Source organism: Eptesicus fuscus, chromosome 7 (assembly GCF_027574615.1).
Source record: "Eptesicus fuscus isolate TK198812 chromosome 7, DD_ASM_mEF_20220401, whole genome shotgun sequence".
In the NCBI taxonomy this organism is placed as follows: domain Eukaryota; kingdom Metazoa; phylum Chordata; class Mammalia; order Chiroptera; family Vespertilionidae; genus Eptesicus; species Eptesicus fuscus.
The window spans coordinates 105,908,274-105,928,333 of NC_072479.1; the positions used below are offsets into that span (position 1 = coordinate 105,908,274).

At 62.2% G+C, this 20,060-nt stretch overlaps 1 protein-coding gene and 1 non-coding gene across 3 annotated transcripts in view; both read right to left on the reverse strand.

The window, feature by feature from the left end:
* Window positions 1-20,060, reverse strand: part of KIAA0930 (KIAA0930 ortholog) — a 37,732-nt gene that overhangs the window by 570 nt on the left and 17,102 nt on the right. The window contains exons 2-10 of one of the 2 annotated variants that reach the window (XM_054719624.1): window positions 15,807-15,958; window positions 11,614-11,745; window positions 11,442-11,519; window positions 11,185-11,286; window positions 9,799-9,939; window positions 9,052-9,246; window positions 6,519-6,681; window positions 4,925-5,083; window positions 3,374-4,616 (exon numbers count right to left, since the gene is read on the reverse strand). In XM_054719624.1, coding sequence (XP_054575599.1) covers window positions 4,576-4,616; window positions 4,925-5,083; window positions 6,519-6,681; window positions 9,052-9,246; window positions 9,799-9,939; window positions 11,185-11,286; window positions 11,442-11,519; window positions 11,614-11,745; window positions 15,807-15,958 — 1,163 coding nt within the window. In that variant the 3' untranslated portion in view covers window positions 3,374-4,575. Of the gene's footprint in view, window positions 1-3,373; window positions 4,617-4,924; window positions 5,084-6,518; window positions 6,682-9,051; window positions 9,247-9,798; window positions 9,940-11,184; window positions 11,287-11,441; window positions 11,520-11,613; window positions 11,746-15,806; window positions 15,959-20,060 lie in introns of those variants that run through there. The other variant, XM_054719625.1, reaches the window with a different exon arrangement.
* Window positions 7,495-7,574, reverse strand: MIR1249 (microRNA mir-1249). The gene has a single exon (NR_128966.2). It is a non-coding gene; the product is annotated as a microRNA mir-1249 (primary transcript).

Below are 20,060 nucleotides of genomic sequence, written 5' to 3' on the forward strand. Positions count from 1 at the left end.
TCCGTAACCACCATCTCAGTCTGCCCAGGTGATGCCGGGCACACGGTCCCGGCTCAGCTGTTCCTCGCAGCTCCCAGGCGTCACCTGGCTGTGCTGGCCTTACTGTTCCAGATGTGTGCGCCTGGGCCCCGTTCCCAGCCTGTGACTCCCTGCAGCGTCTGAGGCCGTGCGCACACCATGGCCTCGGGACGGCCTTCGTCTGACCCGGGAACGGGAAAGCGAGCCCCTCAGGTGCTCCCATCTATGATGAACTTGGATAAACAGAGACTCCAGCGGTTAGCGAAACGTGGCCCCGTGCTCAGCAAGGCAACAGAGAGCCGGGGGCCAGAGACCGGCTTGCACAAGGCCAGGGGCTGGGTGCGAGCCGGCCACCTCCCTCCAGGGCCCGTGAGGAGGCCGACAGCCCGGAACCTTGACGGCACGCTGCGAGGCTGTCCGACCTCCCGGGGGCTGAGCGCGAAGGCGGACACGCATCTCTGGGGTTTGACTTGGCAAACACAGCATCTGACCGGACCGCAGCGGCGGGCCGACCCCTGGCGGCCCGAGGACGGCCGAGGCCGTGCAGCAGGTGGTTTCTGTCAGTCCCCGCAGCAGTTCAAACGTAGCTTGTGTCAGTCCTCCAAACGGGGAGGAATCTGGGGGCCAAAGAAAGTTCAGTCCCCAAGTCCCCACATGGCTGTATTATCTGCATTTCATCCGAGACGCCCTAGCAGAGAACAAAAACAGGTACAGATTCAGGAGAGGAAGACACGGGAGAAAAAATAAATGTGATATTCGCCATGCAAATCAACTTCCGCTAGAAATGAGAGCCACGCAGGCACGGCTGAGACGGGACTTCCACTGAATGCGGACGACGCTGACCGGGAGCCGCTGATAACGATGGAAACTCGGCTGCCGATCCGACCTGCCGGTGTCCGGGGCGTGTCGCCAAGCTGCTTGTGCTAAGATGGATTTTGCAGAAATCACTTTCATTACGGCTTCAAAGTGGAAAACCTCCACAGGTTCCTTGCGGGTCTCAGCAGAGATTTGTTTGGAAAGCACAGAAGATGGGGATTTTCACCCACATCGCCCCACCTTCTGTGACGTGGGGACCCAAAGGGCAGGGGAGGTGAGAGGCGGCGTGTCCCGCACTCAGGGGCTTTGGATCTGCTGCGCCCCGGGCGGGAACGCCGGCTGTGAACAGGCCCTCGTGTCTGGCGCCCTCCCCTCCGGAGGTTCCGTCCGCTGCGGAGCTCGGGACCGGCCCCAGGCCACTCGGTGGTCAAGTGATTTGGCTTCTGCGTGTGGTGCCCAGGTTCTCCAGGGCTGAGTCGGCGGGAGGCTCTTCTCCACGAGGGTCAAGTCCGTGCCAAGTCCATAAGGGAAAAGGGAAGAGGAAGTGATGGCGGACCGTCTCCGAGGGCCGGGCTGGGGCTCGGCTGCCCGGCTCCAGGAGCACCCGCCGCAAGGGCGGCCCTGACGCTCGCCAAGGCTTCAGGCTCCAGGGCAGAGGCAGCCGGCACCGCACTGCAGGCCCGAGGCTGTCCCACGCGGGGCGTTTTTAAAAGGGACGTTTGTTTTCTGGCACCAAGATGAGAGAAAGCCTGGACAGGAAGTCAATGTCATGTCAACAGACACTGGTTTTTGAAACTGAATATAAAACTAAATTCTGGCTAAACTGGAAAGCTGAACAGGAGAATATATGTATATATGTATATTCCCAAAAAATGTACACACATTTCAACAGCTGCTAGCTCATATTTCTTTTCAGATTTAACCCACTGGAATGAATAATTATTCAAAGTGTGTATACATTTTTTTGGGACAACTTGTATGTATGTATGAAACCTTTTAAGTCTCATTAAAAAGCTAGCAGACTTATAATAAAGCCTTTAAAGGATTTTGGCCCGATTTTAAACCACCATATTATGACAATGTCAAATAGATTTTTCAAAAGTCATTAGAATATCCCAACTGCATAGGGACTACCCCATGGAATGTGTTTTAATGGAAAAAAATCTTTTATTTCATTCTTAAAACGCCTACTAACTAGCCCCGGCCAGGGTGGCTCAGTTGGCAGAGCATGTCCCATGCACGGAAGGTCGCCAGTTCAATTCCCCATCAGGGCACATGCCCGGGTTGCGGGCTTGATTAATGTGACACGTAGGTTTCTTCAAAGAAAAACTGGACTTTTAATTCCGATTCCCATTCAAGAAGTGCACGCACACGTTGTCATCCCTGCATAACACGAGACAGGCGTGTCCCCGGAAATTAAAGATGGACCCCCACCAAGACCGCGGGGACGGGTTCTGGTCCTGCCACTCGTTCCTGATGCCATTTGTCACTTGGAGAAACCGAAGCTCGGCGTCACAGCTCGCTGCGGTCACCCAGCACCCGGAGCGGGTTTTCAATTCAGCGTCACAGGACCTTTCGGACTTAAAGACCGAACAGCGTCCATCTGTCCGGGCAGCGGGGTCAGGGCTGTGTGGACGGGGCGATGCCGCGTTGGCCGCCTGCCCGCCACGCTGGCGGTTCCGTCTTGGGCGGTTCACGTCACCTCCGGCGGTTTCCTCGTCGGTGAGATGGGACAATGACACTGCGTGCAGGTGCTGCCTGCGTGCTGGACACACGGCCAACCGCGGCGCGCTGTTCCCGGCCTGCGCGCGAGGTGTGAGCGCTGAGCCCAGCCGCACGGGACCCCGCCGCCGCCGCCAGTGTCCGACTTCTGTAGCGTCTTCCCGTTACTGCACTGGCCCCCAGAACCCCGACTCGCCTGGAACAACCAGGAGCCGTGGCCAGGCCTCGGAGGAGCCGGCCGACAGCTGGCTTCAGCGGGAACCCTCTGGGGCTCCTCACCTCTGAGAACAGGGGGGCCTGCCTCCTGCACGTGCTGAACTAGCTCACCCCCCACGGAAGCTACGTCGTTTCTCCAAGAACCGAGTTCCAGGCTTCGGGCCCCAGATGACCAGGAGAGAACGGTCACCTAGGACGCAAGCTCCGGCCTGCGATCGGCCTCCGAACACCCCCATGGCGCCTGGAGACCTGGCCACGTGGGCTCACTCCGAGGCTCGGCTCCCCCCCGGCCCGCCCTGACTGCTGCCCTGCCACCCTGCTTCGGAACTCGAAATCGTGCAGAGCGGGGGCACCGCTGAGCACAAGCTGGGCACCGGAGAACGCCAGAATGTTCCAACTCAACCCCATCAAACATCTTCGGGGCGGGGAGGGGGTGACAGGAGGACGGGAGGGAGATTCGCATCCAGACTCTGACCCCTGACCCCAGTGGTGCAGAATGCCTGGCGATCGCACCCGGACCCAGTTGTGTACTGGAACTTGGAGACGTCAGTGAGGTAGGTGGTATCAGCCCCATTTTACAGGTGGGCAAACTGAGGCAGAATGAAATGCAACAGCTCGCTTTTAATAACAGCATACAAAATCTAGAGAAAGCCCCAAAGTAGTCCCTGTTCGGAGCCCAGTGCAAACCCTTGGAGCACAGAATAAAAACCGACGGGAACAAGCCCCTCCCATCCTCTCCTGCCCACAAGGGGGCCTCTGACGCACAGCAGGGACCCGCAGGTATTTCCAGGACTTCAGACACAGCAACGCGGCAGCAGAGACCGGTGACTGCGCTCCCAGGGGCTGGCCAGGCCTCTCCTACCGAGGGCTCGGCTTTGAGAGCACGTGGGTCCTCACAGGCGGAGATCCTGGCTGGCACGAGGCACGGGCAAACCCGGGGCTCGTGTGCCACCCACACCTGACCGTACTGGCCGCATGGAAGCCAGTTCCCCTTCGCCTCAGTGAGCTGGTCTGAGAAATGGGACCAGCACACCCAGGCAAGGGAGGTCATCTCTAGAAAGCCAGAGGTGAGACCCCAGCCCCTCCGGCCCAAGGAGCATGAGCCTTCCTGGGAGCATGCCACCCCCACCCCACCCCAGCCACTCCTGCCTGGTCCCGAGCCCCCGACCTGTCCTCGTCCACGTTCTGGGCTCTCCAGGTGGGAGGCGTGTGGGCGGTGCTCTTTGGCTGGAAGCGAAGGCATTCTGGCGGGAGCCGGGCCTGTGTGCCGAGCTCGAGGCCTCCCTGGACCGCGTGTGGGTGCCGCGTTCCCAGCCCAGGGCCACACCACCCACAGCGGTGCTCCCCACCTCCCCGGGGCCCCGTTAGGACCACGCGAGGGAGGACAGACAGGGTGGGATGCTGAGGTTCATTGGCACGAACTGCAAACCCAGCCGCTCCCGTCGGAGGCGCGGGCTGTGGGCACACGGGGCCGCTGGGCGGTCGCCGCCTGCTGTGGGCGGGTCGGCGGGTCGGACACACTGGCCGCTGGCTGCTCCTTCGCTCTCTCCGTGGCCTCGTGGCGCCCGGGGTCCTTTGGGTGCAGAGGGCTCTCCGGAGACGGCGGGGGGATGGGCGGGTGGGCGCAGGGCAGGAGCAGAGCCAGCGGGGAGGAGGACGAGGCACTTGTTTGGGCTGGTGTTCGTGGAGTCGGCCCCGGCCCAGGGTGGATGGCGCCCGGCTCCGCGCTGGCTGTCACAGAGGCCCGGTGGCGGGGACAGCTAGGCACTTGGCAGTACTTCCGGGGCCGGGGGCTCCGCGCGGCTAGGTCATCAGGATGGGCTTCTGCCGGACTTCCAGGATGTCTGGGGGCGGGGGGGACAGGACAGGAGGTCAGGAGCAAGGCCACGCCGCGCAACTCCCAGGCATTCCCTCTTCCCGCCTTCGGGCTGCAGGGCTGTCGGCCCGGGTCGGAGGCGGGGACGCGGGGTGGGGCCAGGCCCCGTCAGTGGGGACAGGGACACCTCTCCCAGAGGCCCCACAGCGGCCGTGAACAGGGGCCTGATTTGAAATGATGGGACAGGGTGGGTCACCCCTGAACTGGCCTCAGGGACGGGGGCCCAGCAGTCCGGTGGCTACAGAGAGTGAGGCCCGTGGTGCAGGCAGGCGGTACCTGTTAGGATCCGGTGCAGCGGCAACGTGACGTAGGTCAGGTGTGCATAGAGGAGGAAGTTTCCGTCCGCTCTGTTCAGCTTCAGCCAGGACCCGACCAGGGAGCGCCCGGTGCCGGACAGGGACCGGGACCGCAGGTTGGTGGCGTTGTGCAGGTCGGCTGGGGGCAGGAGGCTGGGTCAGGTGACTCCTTCCTGCCCGCCGCGCCCTCTGCCCCCTCCTGCCCTCTGACTGCCCCCCGTCAGGGCCGCACCCGCCCCTCCGAGCTCTCCCCACCCCCTTCTCCGTCCTGCAGTCTCCTCCGTGGGGTCATGCCCCCCGCACACTGCTCCTCCTCTGCTCCCCCGTGGTCCTGCCTGTCACTGGAACTAGGTGCCACCCGCCTGCAGGGCCCGGGGCGAGGTGGGATGGCTCGGCACTGCCGCCCAGGGAGGCAGGTGCGTGGTTATCCTGCTTTCCTACGGGCGTGGGTCTGAGCCGAGATGAGGGCACTGCCCGAGCTCACGGGGCGGTCAAGGCCAGCGCTGGAGTCTCTGGGTCTGGGGGGCGGGACCACTCGACACCAGCGCCCCAGCTCCCGTCCTGCCGTCCTGCCGCTCGCCCAGCAGACAGGCCTGGCGCGCCTGCCCTGCCGGTGGGGCCGCGGGCCTGAGGGCCACGGTGCAGACGCACTCGCACTCGCACTTGGGGCCTCACCAGCATGAAACTCCCTCCGGCTCCGTGAGCCGGCCCCCCTCCCAGAGTCCACTCTCCGCAGGGACCGCGGAGTGGGGTTGTGAATATTCCAGTTGGACCTTGCTCGTCCCTGGCTTACAGCCCCACACCGGCTCCCCACGGCCCTAGGCTCCATGGCGACATGACTGCCCTCTGGCTGCACGATCACTGCAGCGGGGCCACAGAGGCACAGGGCGCTGCGAGGGACTGCAACTGTGTGGCCAGACGCAGGCCTCTGCCCAGGCAGGCGGGAGGCTGCGGAGGCCGGGGCGCCCTGCGGGACCCCACTGAAGGCTCTGGAGCAGTGGGAATGTCTGGAGACCGCCTGCAGTCACTTGGGCCAGCCTTGCCAGGCCATTAGGGTGCGTTACGGAAACGCTGACCAAACACCGCGGGCTGGTGTTCCTGTTCTGCAGGCTGACGTGTAAGTTCATGCGTGTGCATCACGTGTCAGGGAGAGGGACACCTGTGCATGGCTGCGAACGATGTCACAAATACCCAGATGGCCCCGGCGGAACAAAGGCTGCCCAGCCGGCTCTAGAGAAGGCCGAGGGGCCAAAGACGGCGCCGGGGGTAAAGCAGGCGAAGCCACAAAACGCATGGACGAGCCGGAGCCCACTCCCTCCCGCGGCACGCACTTCCGGCCACGGCGGGACAGTCAGACCATCGGCATCAGCAAGCGCACGGACCGCTAACACTGCAGACGGCGCTCGGTCCTCACGTTCCGAACAGACGCACCGGAAGGGCGCGCCTGCGGCAGGGATCTGTCTGTCCGGCCCCTCCCCGGACAGGCACCCTCTAAGAGGAATGAGTGAATGAACGAGTGAATGAATGAGTGAATGAATGAATGAATGAACCGAGAGGCACCAGGGGCCGGGCACCTGCTCCGCCGTCCTCCCGGAAGAACTCCTCGCTGTCGTTGGCCGAGTGGGACTTCTTCATCTCGGCGATGCGGTTCCGGGGCACCTTCCGCTTGAGGGACGGGGAGAAGAAGGTGGGCCGGTTGTTGCGCTCCGGGGTGGGGGGGGTACTGAAGGAGGCCATCTGGGGACAAAGAGCCGTAGTCACGGAGCAGCCCGCCAACCGGGGCCCAAACTCCCTTCCCTCAAACGAACCCGACACCGAGCTCCACGGGGGAGCGCCTGGCTGGAGGAGGGGACTCGGCCGTGGTACCGAGCCCACCCTTCGGAGGGCCAAGGTTTCAGCTCAGGGGCCAGCAGGACGGCCCGGCCGCCGGCTCTGCCCTCAAACCCTGGCAGGGGCCGGGTTAGGAGCGAAGACTGGCTGCTGACGCTGCTCAAGCACCTGCCACGGCACGTGAGTCCACGGAACTCCCACGAGACAGGCCCGGCACTGACCCCGGGCAGTGAGGACACGGAGGTGGACAGCAACTTTAACTCGTCCAACATGAACTCTCACATCATCCGGCAGGAGGATGGCAAAACGGATGGCACCTCAGGTCTTCCGCCCCAACTTCTCCTCCTGGCTGACGTCCCCGCCCCCTCCCCCAGCATTCTCCCATACACTTCTATGGCTCGGTGGTCCATGCTTCCGCCCCTCCTCTCCTCCTTCTGACCACACTGCAGTTCCCAAACATTCTCCGCACCCACTTGGGGCCTGGCGGACGCAGCACTGAGCACAGACGGGCACATGACACTGGTCCCTGCCCTCAAGGAGCTCACAGTCTGCCGGGGGCAACAGACTCAGAGAGAAACAACAACAGACTGCACGGTAGTCGCTGAGACAGACAGAGAGAGGCAGGGCATACAGAGGAGCACAGAGGCAAAAGCCCGAGAAATCAGGGAAGGCTTCCTGGAGGAGATGCCGCTGGAGCCGGGTCTTGAAGGACGAGTAGGAGTTCGCCAGGTGAAGAAGGGGGGGAAGGGCGTTCCAGGCAGAGGGAACGTGGCCCCTCTCCTCCCTCCTCCCCATGCAAACAAGAATCTGAGAACAAGATGAGCTGGGACCCAGACTTCCGGAGCCCGGCAGCCTCTTCATCATGGCTCTGACGTCCACCAAAGTCCCGGCGGCCGCTGGCTCCAGGTGGTCCTCCCACAAGTCAGGGAAGGTTTTAAAAGATAAAAAACAAACACCAGAAACCACAGTACACACAGAATCTGCATTTGTCATACGCGGGTTACAAATGACCCCCTGGAAGAGGATGGTCAGCAACAGTGAGCACAGAGGTGGCGGGACCTGAACGGTCCCCAGGAGGTCAGGCCCTGCCACTCACAGCTGCGTGGCCCTGGCAAGTCCCTCCCCTTGATCCCAGGACCCCCTGCTAAGAGAGGCCCCTGCTTGGAATTCTCACCATCCTTACAAAAAATACCATTTATCTTATTCTGCTTATAAAACACATTCACAGCAGAAGACACACAACAATGAAAGGTGTAAGGAAGATAAAGAAAACGCCCTCTGGCCTCCTGGAGGTCCGCCTGGTTAACATCATTTGACAGAAGTAAAAGTTCGGCAAACACTCCCCGCACCTCAGCACATCAAACACGATTTACGTTCTTAGGAGTCACTTCCCAAGCGGGTCACCAGCGAAGTCACTGCAGTGGCCGCTCCCTGGACACCTGCGGGCCAAGCCCTGGGCAGGCGCGTGAGGTGCAGCGGCTCCTCTGAGCCTCCCAACCTGCAGGGAGCAGGTGTCACCCATTTCCGGGGGAGCACACTGAGGCTCAGAGAGGAAGAGACTTGTCCCAGGTGGTGACAGCAGCCCAGTCTCCCCAGCCCCTCTCCCAGCGACGCGCTGAGCAGGCTGCCTCCTGCCCTCTGTGCTCACATGCCCGTCCCCTTCCAGACCCCGGGAACCGCGCTGACAGCCCTGGGAACGCCCAAGCCGGCAGAGCGGCCAGCGGGCTGCGGGGAGACTTCCTCCCCCGAGCCCCGCTGGAGGCGGAGTACAGCTGCCCGACCCGGGTCCCCCCCGGGAAGGATGGTGGCCCGGAACGGCGGGCTGCCAGGCTGTGCTGTCACACCAGAGCCGTGCGACCCGGTTCCCAGCTCTGCGGGCAGGAAAGCCCCTCCTGCCCGGGTGCGGGGGGCTGGGCAGCGGGGAAACACTGGGCGGGCAAAGAGCTGATGCTCAGCGAGCAGGACGAGGCCAGCTCCTCACTGTCCCATCTCACTCCCAGGGAAGGCCTGTCACCGCCTACGCTCGCCCAGCAGGTCCACTGAGGCAGGCGCCAGCGCACTGTAAACAGCCTGGCTGCACTGACAGCTCAGGGAGCAGACAGGGCTCCGGCCCAGGCACTAACCTGCTGTGTGACCCTGGGCAAGTGACTTGCCCTCTCTGAGCCTTGGCCTCCTCACCAGAGAGTGGGGACAATGACACCTACCTCCCCTGGGGCTGGAGGATCAGGAAGCAGAATCAAGGGACAGGAAGCCCTGCCCGAGCGGGGCAGCCCTTACCCGCTCGTGCATGGGCGAAGCCGGGCTGGAGTCCTCTTCCGTCCCGCAGGGGGACGTGTCGCCAGTGGACACACGGCTGACCGCCATCTCGGCGTGGCCCTTGCCCTGGGGCCCCTTCATGCGCACGAACTCCATGTTGTTGTACTTGTAGAAGCCGAAGGACATCTTCTGCGCCATGCGGGCGGCCACGCTCACCTGTGGGCCGGTGGGAAGGCTGAGCCAGGCTGGCGGGCAGGGCTCCGCCCTGGACACGAGCTGCCCGGACAGTCGTCCCTCCCGGAGCAGCCCCAGCAGGCAGGGCAGTGCTGAACACTTGGGGTCCCCGGCTGATGCCCCCCTCACTGCCGGATGACCCTACACCCAGCAGGCCCAGGGCCAGGCTGGGAACAGCTGCAGCCCCAGAGCCCGAGCCCGCCTCCCCACCCCCACAGCACAGCCACCAGGCTCCAAGGAGGGAGCCTCGGGGTGCGCCCGGCTCCGGAGAGGGCCTCCGCCTGGTCCCTGTCCCTCAGGTCAGTCAGGGCCGGCCCGGGAGAGTTCTGCTTGGAGTGGCCGTGGGAAGGTCACCAGCGCTGGCCCTGAGCCGCTCCGTGGGCCTGGGCACGGCAGGTGCTGTGAGGAGGGCGGGGCCCGGGGGCGGGGCCGGAGGGGCGGGGCCGGAGGGGCGGGGCCCGGAGGGGCGGGGCCCGGGGGCGGGGCCTGTAGGGGCGGGGCCGGGAGGGGCGGGGCCCGGGCCGCCGCGCTCACCCGGTTGTCGTACACCTTCTTGAGCGCCTCGTAGCGGATGGAGCCCTGGAAGATGACCCCTTGGAACATGTTGGTTTTGTCACTGGCCACCAGCTCCACACACACCATCTCTCCCTCCCCCACAGTCATGTCGCTGAACACCTGGGGGGGGAGCAAGCGGAGAGAAGACGCCAACTGTCAGCTGCCCACCGCCCACCCCTCACTCGCCCCGAAAACTCCCATTGAGCAGGTGAGAACGCGGAGGCGCAGATGAGATACCTGTGGCCACCCAGCTCTCCCACCCTCCCCGGCCCAGCGCAGCCCAACTGCGGGGCAGGGGCAGCGTCCAGCAGAGGGCGCTGAGACTGTGACTCGGGGAGGGAAGGGGATGGACCTCTGGCCCTCATCACACCTCCAGGCTAAGAAGTTAGGCAGTTAGAGGACTGTCCGGCCCAGGATCCAGGGTCTCCCCGACTTCGGCCATGGGGGACCAGCCCCTCCCACCCTGAACTTCTCCGCTTGTGTGGAGGCACAGGGTGACCCCGAGTTTTGAGGCCACACAGACTCGAGTTCAAAGCTCCTTGGATGAACGAGTTGTGTGAGCCTCCAGGGGCCCTTAGCCTCCTGAGCCTAAGGTGCTTCAAGACACCATCAAGCCCTGGCTGGTGTGGCTCAGTGGACAGAGCTCCGGCCTGCACACTCAAGGGTCAAGGGCACATCCCTGACCCCAGTCAGGGCACCTGCAGGAGGCAACCAATCTATGTGTCTCTCCCATCGATGTGTGTGTTTTTCCTCTTTCTCTCTCCCCTTCCCCCCTCCCTCCCACTCTCTCTCTCAAAAAAAAAGGTACAATCAAATCCAGGAGACCCTGGGACACTGGGATCCACGCCCCCTCCTCAGAGGCCCCGCGGAGGGACTGGCGGGCGGGTCAGGAGTGGGACACAGCCTGTTCTTCCCAGCACCTACTTCCCTGCGCCAGCCACCCTTTCCCTTGGGACCCAGTTGTCCAACCTTAACACCAACGCGTGGCTGGGTGACCCAGAGCCCTGCCCGCTGACACTAGGGTCCCAGGCTGGGGGCGCGTGGGTGGAGGCACGTGTTCAGAGTTTATGGCGATAATAGTGACCCTCCTGCCGGCCAGCACTCCTGTAGGCCTTTCCAGTGCTGTCTCCACTCAGGCGCCCCTCTGACCTCCGACCCTGAGGGTCAGTAGGACAGATGAGCACGACTTTACAGGTGGGAGAACTGAGGCTCCCCGCTGGGGGCACCCTTGCTCCTTGTCCAACACCGGGAAGAGTGGGGGCCACGTTGGTAGGAGTCCAGACCCGTCTGCTTCTAGCCCTGCCCACCCTCCCCCGCCTTTCTGCCGGGGGCGAGGCTGCGGGAGCCCTGGTGGGAGACACGCACCTCCTCGAAGCTGTCGATCATGAAGAAGATGTTGGGGTAGCTGATCTTGGACTCCTCCCCTTTGCTGTCCATGGGGTGTTTGCTGGGGGACGCAAACACTTGCTGAAAGAAAGGAGGTGGAAGGGCGCAGTGAGGACCCCTGCACCCAGGCGGCGTGTGCTGTCTAAAACACACCTCTCCGAACACCGGGGCGGGCAGGGCTGCGATTCCTGCGGGGCCGGCGGCGGGGAGGCCTGGGCTCGGGGTCGGCGGCTCACCTGGGATTTCTTCTTATGGATGTGGATGTCGCCGCCCTCAGAGCGCGTGCACACGGCACAGGTCACCATGTAGTCCAGCTGGAAGAGAGCAGGAGGGGTGCGTGGAGGGCTCGGCTGTCCCTCAGCGCCACCCACTGCCCGGCTGCTGGAGCCCCGCCCCGCCGACCCTTACCTTCTGGAGGATGAGGTTCAGGCAGACGCTCTCCTCCCAGTCAATGTCGGGGTCCCCCAAGCCTGGCAGCTTCTTGGAGTCCCGCCGGTACACCTCCACCTCCACCTCCACCTCGGGCTCGGCCTCGGGCAGCTGCAAGCACAGGGGAGGGGTGAGTGGGTGCCCCTGTGGCACCGGCGCTTTCTCCCTGGCCACCGCACCGGGCAGGTGTCAGCACAGATGCCAGCCGGGCCCTCGGCCTCTAGCTGAGACCCCGAGTTAGTCAGGAGCTGAGCCGCCCAGGCTGTCACCCTTTCGGGGGGCTGCACGAGGGTGGGGGAACCCAGCCTCCTGTGCCACCCACACTCTGCTCCCCAACCCACAAGCAGGCAGCCCATCCACCCAGCCACCCTCCCCCTCCAGCGCAGGTAGCCAGCAGGTTGCTATGGCGACTGGCAGCTCTGCAGACTGCAGGATGGAAGGGGCGGAAGCAGCCTGGGCTTGCCGCAGAGGACGCGCAGTGCGCAGGCGCCGCAGAGGACGCGCAGTGCGCAGGCGCCCCAGAGAGCCGGCACTGCACCTGCCGAGGGCTTTTCTTTCCCTTCTTTTGAATGGTGGGGCAGGAAGCCACCTGGGAAGCTGCCACCAGGTTTCCCCACATCCCCTCCCGCCCGCCCTGCGCCCCCTCGGCCCATGGGGCCTCCTCAGATCGCTGCCCGCCCCCTGCCCTTCCAACACCCACCCTGGCAGCCCCTCCTGTTCGCACGTGCGGTCCCTCCACACGGAAGGTCTCAGCTCACTGCGGTCCCCGCTCTGTCCTACAACACGCAGCGGAGGTCACCTCCTCTCTGTGGGCCCCACGTGCTCCCCATCTTCCCACCATCGCAGCTCTGTGTCCCTGGCTACGCCCTGTCCCAGCAGACTGGGGCTCCCCAAGGCCAGGGCCAGGTCTGATTCACTTCTGTACACAGCTCATCGTGGGTGGTCGATGGAACATTCTAGCACATGAACAGCTGGATACATGCTCCCATGGACTCAGGCTCCCTCGTTGACCTCAACACCTCCCGATTTTCAGGAGCGTTTACACAGGGCTCTGCTCCCTCCTCCACAGTCCTCCGCCCTGGCCAGGTGAGAGCCGTAGCTGCCCACTCACCCCACCTGGCCTCTCCCCTCGCCCTCCTGGAGGAGAATCGAGGCCGAGGCAGGTCAAGAACACCCTCCCTGGGGGGTGGGGGCGGCCGGGGAGAGGTCAATGGGGGGAAAAGGAGACTTATGTAATACTTTAAACAATAAAGAATTTAAATTTAAAAAGATAATAATAATAACAATTAATGGGATCTACGAGAAAGCAGAAAACCTGAATGCTCATCTTAGCTTTGCCGCTAACCAATCGGTTCTTTCGTGTGTGAAATGGGGACCTGTTCGACTGGACTGCAGAGGCGCGTCACCGCGGCCCGATCTCCATCCTCTCACGGTTAGTCTCATCTCCAAGGCCCCTTCCGGCCCCAACAACTAGAAGAATTCTAGGGGTGGTGTATGCAGAGGGAACCGGGCGTCACCTCGCCATGCAATTTGGGAAACTTTCATCTCTGCTTGGGAACTGGACAGTATTCAAGGCCCACAGGCCATCTTATAACATTAAATGCGCACACACACACACACACCACACACACACCACACACACACACACACACACACACACACACACACCACACACACACACACACACACCACACACACACCACACACACACACACACACACACACACACACACACGAACCTCCCCTCACCAGAGCTGGGGCCTCGGAAACAGCGGAGAGTGTGTCAGGGCCGACCTTCGTCTCGGCTGCGCGGACTGCCTTTGGGAAAGACCCGTCTACAATCCCAACCCCAGCAGAGGCCTAGGGCCAGGGGTGACCCCCCCCCCCCCCCCCCCCCCCCCCCCCGGCCAATCGCTCGTTCTCTCCTGCTGCTCCCTCCAGCACCGGGCTACCTCAGGGCTCTGTCCGAGGCCTCCTGTCTCCCTCCTCCTCCCACGGGCTCCCGGGGCCCAAACCTCTACCTCTGTCCCCGACCTCCCAGCGGAGTTTCAGACGGCGACCCACCGCCTGGAAGACAGCCCTCAGGCACCTCGGACCGACTCAGCCCCCAACACTCACTCCCCGCCTGCGGTGAGGGCACCACTCCCTCCCAGTTCGGTCACCTGAGGGCCTGCTGGGTTGAGCCCACGTCCTGGGCGCCAGCGGACCACCCTCTCACCGCTCCCGCTCCCTGCGCAGCCCGCCAGCACCCTCCCAAGCAGCCCTGCCTCTGCCCGACCCTCTCCAGTGCGCCCGCCGCCGAGCACTTGCTGGAAGGACCTCTGACCGCATCCCTTCCTCCGTTTACGCTCCAGTGGTGTCCCAGGGCTTTGGAGAAAACGCCTCAACTCCGGGCGTGACTTCCGCGGCCCTGGGGTCCGGCCCCTGCCTCCCAGGTCCCCTGCGCCCCTCCTTCAGCGCAGCTGCACACAACACGGCGACCCGGCCGCACCGGGTTCTACGCACTGTCAGGCCCTCCACTGCGCTGCCGGGAACACCTTTCCCTTCAAGACGCATCTCACCGGGGGCTCTGCTCCCATTCCTTCGGGTCACTCAACGTGCCAGCCACGTACTGTGCTCGCTCCCGGTGACAACAGCCCCACAGCCAGCTGCCTGCACACCAGCCGAAGGCCAGGGACCCAGGCCAGCCCTGGAGTGTACTCTGCCCCCCACATCACGAAGCCCAGCCAGACCAGCTGCATTGCCACCGGCAGGCAGAGGACCAGCGCGGCGAGAGGTCACCGCGTCTCCTTTGCCGGGGGTGCAGGCCTGTCCATTCGCAGGAAACCTCCTCTGCACGTGTCAGGCCCCAAGAGCAGGCACCCGGCAGGGCGAGGCCTCCGGGGGCTCCAAGTACGCCCAGCTAACAGGCCAGGCCCGCAGGGGTCAGGGCCCCGGACCCAGAGCCAGGCAGGCCGCACAGTCCCCGGCCGCTCCACAGCCCTCCCCGTCTGTGTTCAGAAGAAAGCCATGCATTGCCAGGTCTGGCACACAGGTGGCTTACACATTTCAAAACGAAAGCCTCTGAAAAAGGGCAGGAAACGTGCAGTTCGTTGCGTTAACCCCTCCACACACTTAAGCGCAGGGGACGAGAAGCCTCGGGCGAGTCACGTCATCCGAGCGCTCGCTTTCCTCGTCTGCAAAAGGGGAGCGCAGCGTCTGCCCCCCGAGGTGCGCGGGGACATGAGATCAGGACGTGGAGAGCTCCACTGGGTGGCCCGTGGCCTGGGGTCAGTGCGCGGTCATCGCCATCACCATCATCACCAGGCCAGGCCGCCCTGCCCATGGGCAGGGAGGAGCCTGGACTCTGGGGTCGAAGCTTTGCTCTGTTTTATTTACTAATGATGAGAGGCTGGCCAAACCACCTCGCCTCTGAACCTCAGTTTGCTCAAAGGTACAATAATGATAACACTGCTGCCTTTCAGGGTCACGGTGAAGGTTAACAATAATGCACACCACCCCCAGCAGCATGTGTGGCTGTCTCCCCATGGCTCCCGGCACACAGAGGGTGCTCAGTGAACCTCCCATGGCTCCCGGCACACAGTGGGTGCTCAGTGAACCTCCCATGGCTCCCGGCACACAGTGGGTGCTCAGTGAACCTCCCACGGCTCCCGGCACACAGCAGGTGCTCAGTGAACCTCCCATGGCTCCCGGCACACAGTGGGTGCTCAGTGAACCTCCCATGGCTCCCGGCACACAGTGGGTGCTCAGTGAACCTCCCATGGCTCCCGGCACACAGTGGGTGCTCAGTGAACCTCCCATGGCTCCCGGCACACAGTGGGTGCTCAGTGAACCTCCCATGGCTCCCGGCACACAGCAGGTGCTCAGTGAACCTCCCGCGGCTCCCGGCACACAGAGGGTGCTCAGTGAACCTCCCACGGCTCCCGGCACAGGGTGGGTACTCAGTGAACCTCCCACAGCTCCCGGCACAGGGTGGGTACTCAGTGAACCTCCCATGGCTCCCGGCACACAGTAGGAGCTCAGTGAACCTCCCATGGCTCCCGGCACACAGTGGGTGCTCAGTGAACCTCATTTCCCCCTTGGACATGCACGGGGGCTGCCAGGAAGGCCGCCTCGCTCGCCCAGAGCAGACCCTGCAGGGACGCGCGGCCAGGCCTGCGGAGGTCACGCACCTTCCTCCCGTCGACCCCGCTCTCGGTGCCCGCGAACGCCAGCTTCCGGCGCACGTAGAAGAGCATGTCGTCCTGCCGCGGCGCCCATTTCTCCATGAAGTAGGTGGAGAACATCCAGGTCCAGAAGGCGATGCGGTCATCCTTCAAGCACCCTGCAGGGGGGCCAGACAGCAGTGAGGACGGTCAGCCTGGCCCTCGCCATGTGACCTTGGCCAAGCCCTGTCCCCCGATGCCCCCTCCTCCATCCCCAACCTGCATTTCTGGTCAGAAATCTGCCAGGGTCTGTGCTGTCCAGAGCCCCCTTCTCCCACCCCCCCACCCCCACAAGGGGCAGCCGGAGGGGCTCAGGGACACCTCCTGGAGGCCCGACTCTCCACCCAGAGGCGGCCCACAGGCCCAGCTCCCAGCCCCACAGCTGCGCGAACTCCAGCCCGAGGATGAATCAGCAGCCGCTGCGGCCAGGAAAGACCTAAGGAGAGGGACCGGCACAGGCTGGCGGCTGGCGCTGGAGCAGGAAGGGCTGTGCAGGGGAGACCAGTCGTCATCAGACAAGCACCACCCTCAGCCCACATCCCCACCCACCCCAGGCTGCGGCAAGCCCCACAGAATCGACTTAAAGGAACAGCTGCCCCTTTGCCAAGGAGCCTCGGCTGCGGGCAGAAAGCAGCGACGCCGTGCACAGCCCCCACCCCTGCGCTGCGGGCCTTTCAGCCAGCCGGTCTGCTCTTGCCTGGGCTTCGGGGGGCTTTGCTCTTTGCCAAGCAGTATTTCTTGAAGGCAATTCATCTGTCACAACGCCTCTGCACAAGGAGGAATGCCCCCCCCCCTCAGAGGGCGGGAAAGCCGGGCTCCACGCACTCCCACCTGCTCTGTGACAGCAGGCACGCAGCGTGGCTCTCTGATGCCCAGGCCCGTGTGAGTGCGGGCTGACGGAGCCATGGGCGTGAAGGCCCGTGCCTGGCACCCAGCGGATCAGAAGCTGGGCGTCCTGCCTTTCTAGACAGATGCAGGGAGACTGAGGATCCGCTCCAGAGCTGCTTCGTGTAAACTCAGGGCATCCCTCGTTGCTGGTTCCTTTCTCTCTGCCCCAGAAGAACCGGTCCCATTGGGACCTCGGGCTCCTACTCGGTGCAGGAAGGGCCTGACCTAACCCTACACGTAGAGACGGGGAACCAAGCCGCGGCGGGGACCTCCCTCGCCCTCACAGGCAGTTCAGTGGCCCGACCAGGACTGCCAGCTGCCCTGACTCACAGCCCAAGCCCCCCAGGCCTGGGGGTCAGCCATCAGGCTCTGGAAGGCTGAGTCACATGCAGAAACCCCAGCCTTAGTTTATTTCAGTCACAGCGCTCCAGCGAACCGGGCTCCAACCAGCTCCCGAACACCCCCCCCCCCCCCCCCCCCCCCCCCCCCCGCTGTTCCCACAGCCCGCCTGGCTCCAGGGAGGAAACAGAAGGGGTCTTCTCCGGCAGGGTCTAGGTCAGCCTCATCAACATAAAGGCCGCCTGTCAGCCTGGGGGGCGGGGGGAGGGGCAAAGGCGGAGCCTCAGGACTGACAGGCTCCCAGGCACCAGGGGGAACCAGGCGGGCTGTCTGCACCACGGATCTGAAATTCCCGCCACACTTCCACAACAGGCAACGCCCAACTCACACCTCTACAGACTGCCTGCGAGATTAAGCAAAGGCGCTGTGCTTATCTATACATATAAAAGGCTAATATGCAAAGTGTCCCGTTGGGAGTTCGACCTGGAGAGCGGGAGTTCGATCGCTCGCTATAATGTGTGCTGACCACCAGGGGGCGGCACGGAATGAAGGGAGGCCGCAGCTGGCAGCCAGAAGGCCCCAATCGGCCCTGATCACCAGCCAGGCCTAGGGACCCTACCCATACACGAATTCGTGCACCGGGCCTCTAGTTCCTGGATAAAACCTGAACTCCTGCCTGGCCAGTGTGGCTCAGTGGTCGAGCGTTGACCCATGGACCAGGAGGTCACGTTTCGATTCCCCGTCAGGGCACATGCCCAGGTTTCAGGTTCAATCCCTGGTCGGGAGAGTGTAGGAGGCAACCAATTGGTGTTTTTCTCTCTTTCTCCCTTTCCCTTCCCCTTTCTCTCAAATTAATAAAAACATATTTTTTTAAAAAAATGCAAGAAGAAACAGCACAAACATCAAGAGCTGCCCTCCTGAACATTCAAAGCTCCCTTCATGCCCAAGAAAGCAAAAGGAACGGAAAACCGGGAGGGAAATCCAATACATGAGCGAGGCCGTAATAGAAAGAGTTCACATCAGAGCAGTTATGAAAGACAGTGCGTAAGACTCCCATAGACAAATGTGTGAAATACCCAAACACGGAACAGACCAAAAGGGAAATACAAGTGCTTAGCCAAAATGTGGGAAACTGTTGATCTCCCGAGTAATCAAAATTTCATATTAAAAGAACAAGTGGTCATTTTAAGAGGGCAAATTTGGTAGTATTTATTTTTAATTTTTTAAAAAAATATATGTTTATTGATTTCGGAGACAAAGGGAGAGAGAGAGAGAGAGAGAGAGAAACATCAATGATGAGAGAGAATCATGGATCAGCTGCCTCCTGCACACCCCACACTGGAGATCGAGCCCGCAACCTGGGCACGTGCCCTGACCAGAAATCGAATCGTGACCTCCTGGTTCATAGGTTGATGCTCAACCACTGAGCCATGCCAGCAGGGCCAAATCTGGTGGTATTAAAAAAATACCATTTAGGAACACGGGCAGATTCTTACAAGCTAACCATATTTACCAACGATTTGCCCACTGCTAGGTGCTTACCCCACAGAAATGAAGCTGTGCCCACCACACACGGGTACCCACACATTCCTGAAAGCTTTATTCATAACAGCCCCGAACGGGGAACCAGGAGAACGGACACACGAAACATGACACAGCCACTCCACGGGCGATCACGGGCAATAAAAGCAAACCACTGACCCACCGCACAACAGATACACCTCAAACCCGTCCTGCTGAGCGAGGGGGTCACTCAAAAGGCCGCGCACTGTAAGGTAACAGCCACGTGATGTTTCGGAAAGACAGAACGATAGTGACAGAGCAGCGGCAGGTTCTGATTGCGGTGGTGGTTTCCCAGGTTCACGCAGCCATCACGCGGTTCACTTTCCGGTGGGTGCGGTTTATCTTACATAAACTGGACGCTAATAAAGTTGATAAAACACGGAAATTATGGAAGCTGGCAAGGGTGCACTGAGCTGGGAACAAAAATCAATATATTCTTGGTGAAAATCAAATGAGCATTCTCCTATTTCCAGGACTCTGTCTTATGGAACAGAAATAAAACAGACAAAAATAAAGCCTCATGCACAACAGTTCCTGCGTTATAATGACAGCGCCGCCTATGGGTCCCGGGGACCTGCCTGCTCCTTTCCATGTCTCTGTCGGGGTGCGGCCTGCTCGGATGAGGTCACTGATCCCAAACTTCCCAAGGTCGCGTGGCGCAGTGACTGTGTGTGAATAAACAAACGCACGAGGGGTGCCTGGACCCTGTGCGGCCTGTGAAATCAGTGCTGTCTTTCTCCCACAGGTAAACCCTGGACCCCGAATCCTTCTCCAAGGCCTGACCAGCAACAAGTCCCCTGGGAGCTGCCACGCCAGCAGAGAGCTCCCTAATCTCCAGACGCCCTCTGCCCCTGTCTCCCTGACATCTGGTGTCGGGACAGAGGGTTTCCTGGCCCTGGAGTCCAGGGGATCCACTTAGAGGACACGTGGTCAGTCTGGACGCCCAGCCACTCGCTGGGGCAGCACCACGGACAGCTCCACGCCACAGGCCCGCCTCCCCTGCTGGCCTGGGTCCCAGGAATCAGCCTTGATGACAGTCCCTTCTCATTCCTGGGGGTTCTGTTTTATCAAGTAGCCACAAAGGCTGCATTAGCAAACACCAAACACACCACAGCTCCGCGGAGAAACGCAGGGCTGGGTTCCTTCAAGCCTCTGGCCACAGAATGCTTCTGTCCGCCAATCAGCACATAACCTGGCTTTATGTGTCTGAATAAAGACGCCCTTCTTTAACTTACGGCTGGTTCACTAACAACGAACTCCAGGCCAACAGCCCCATCACCCCGGCCTGGATGAGGCTCACCTGACAGGCATCTCCTCCACAAGGCCCCTTGCAGCCTCCGCGTGCCGGGCTAGCCAGCACCTTAGCACTATGCTTGGGGCCGGTCCAAACGGCAAATCACCGACACAAAGCACACAAATGCACCAAGGAGA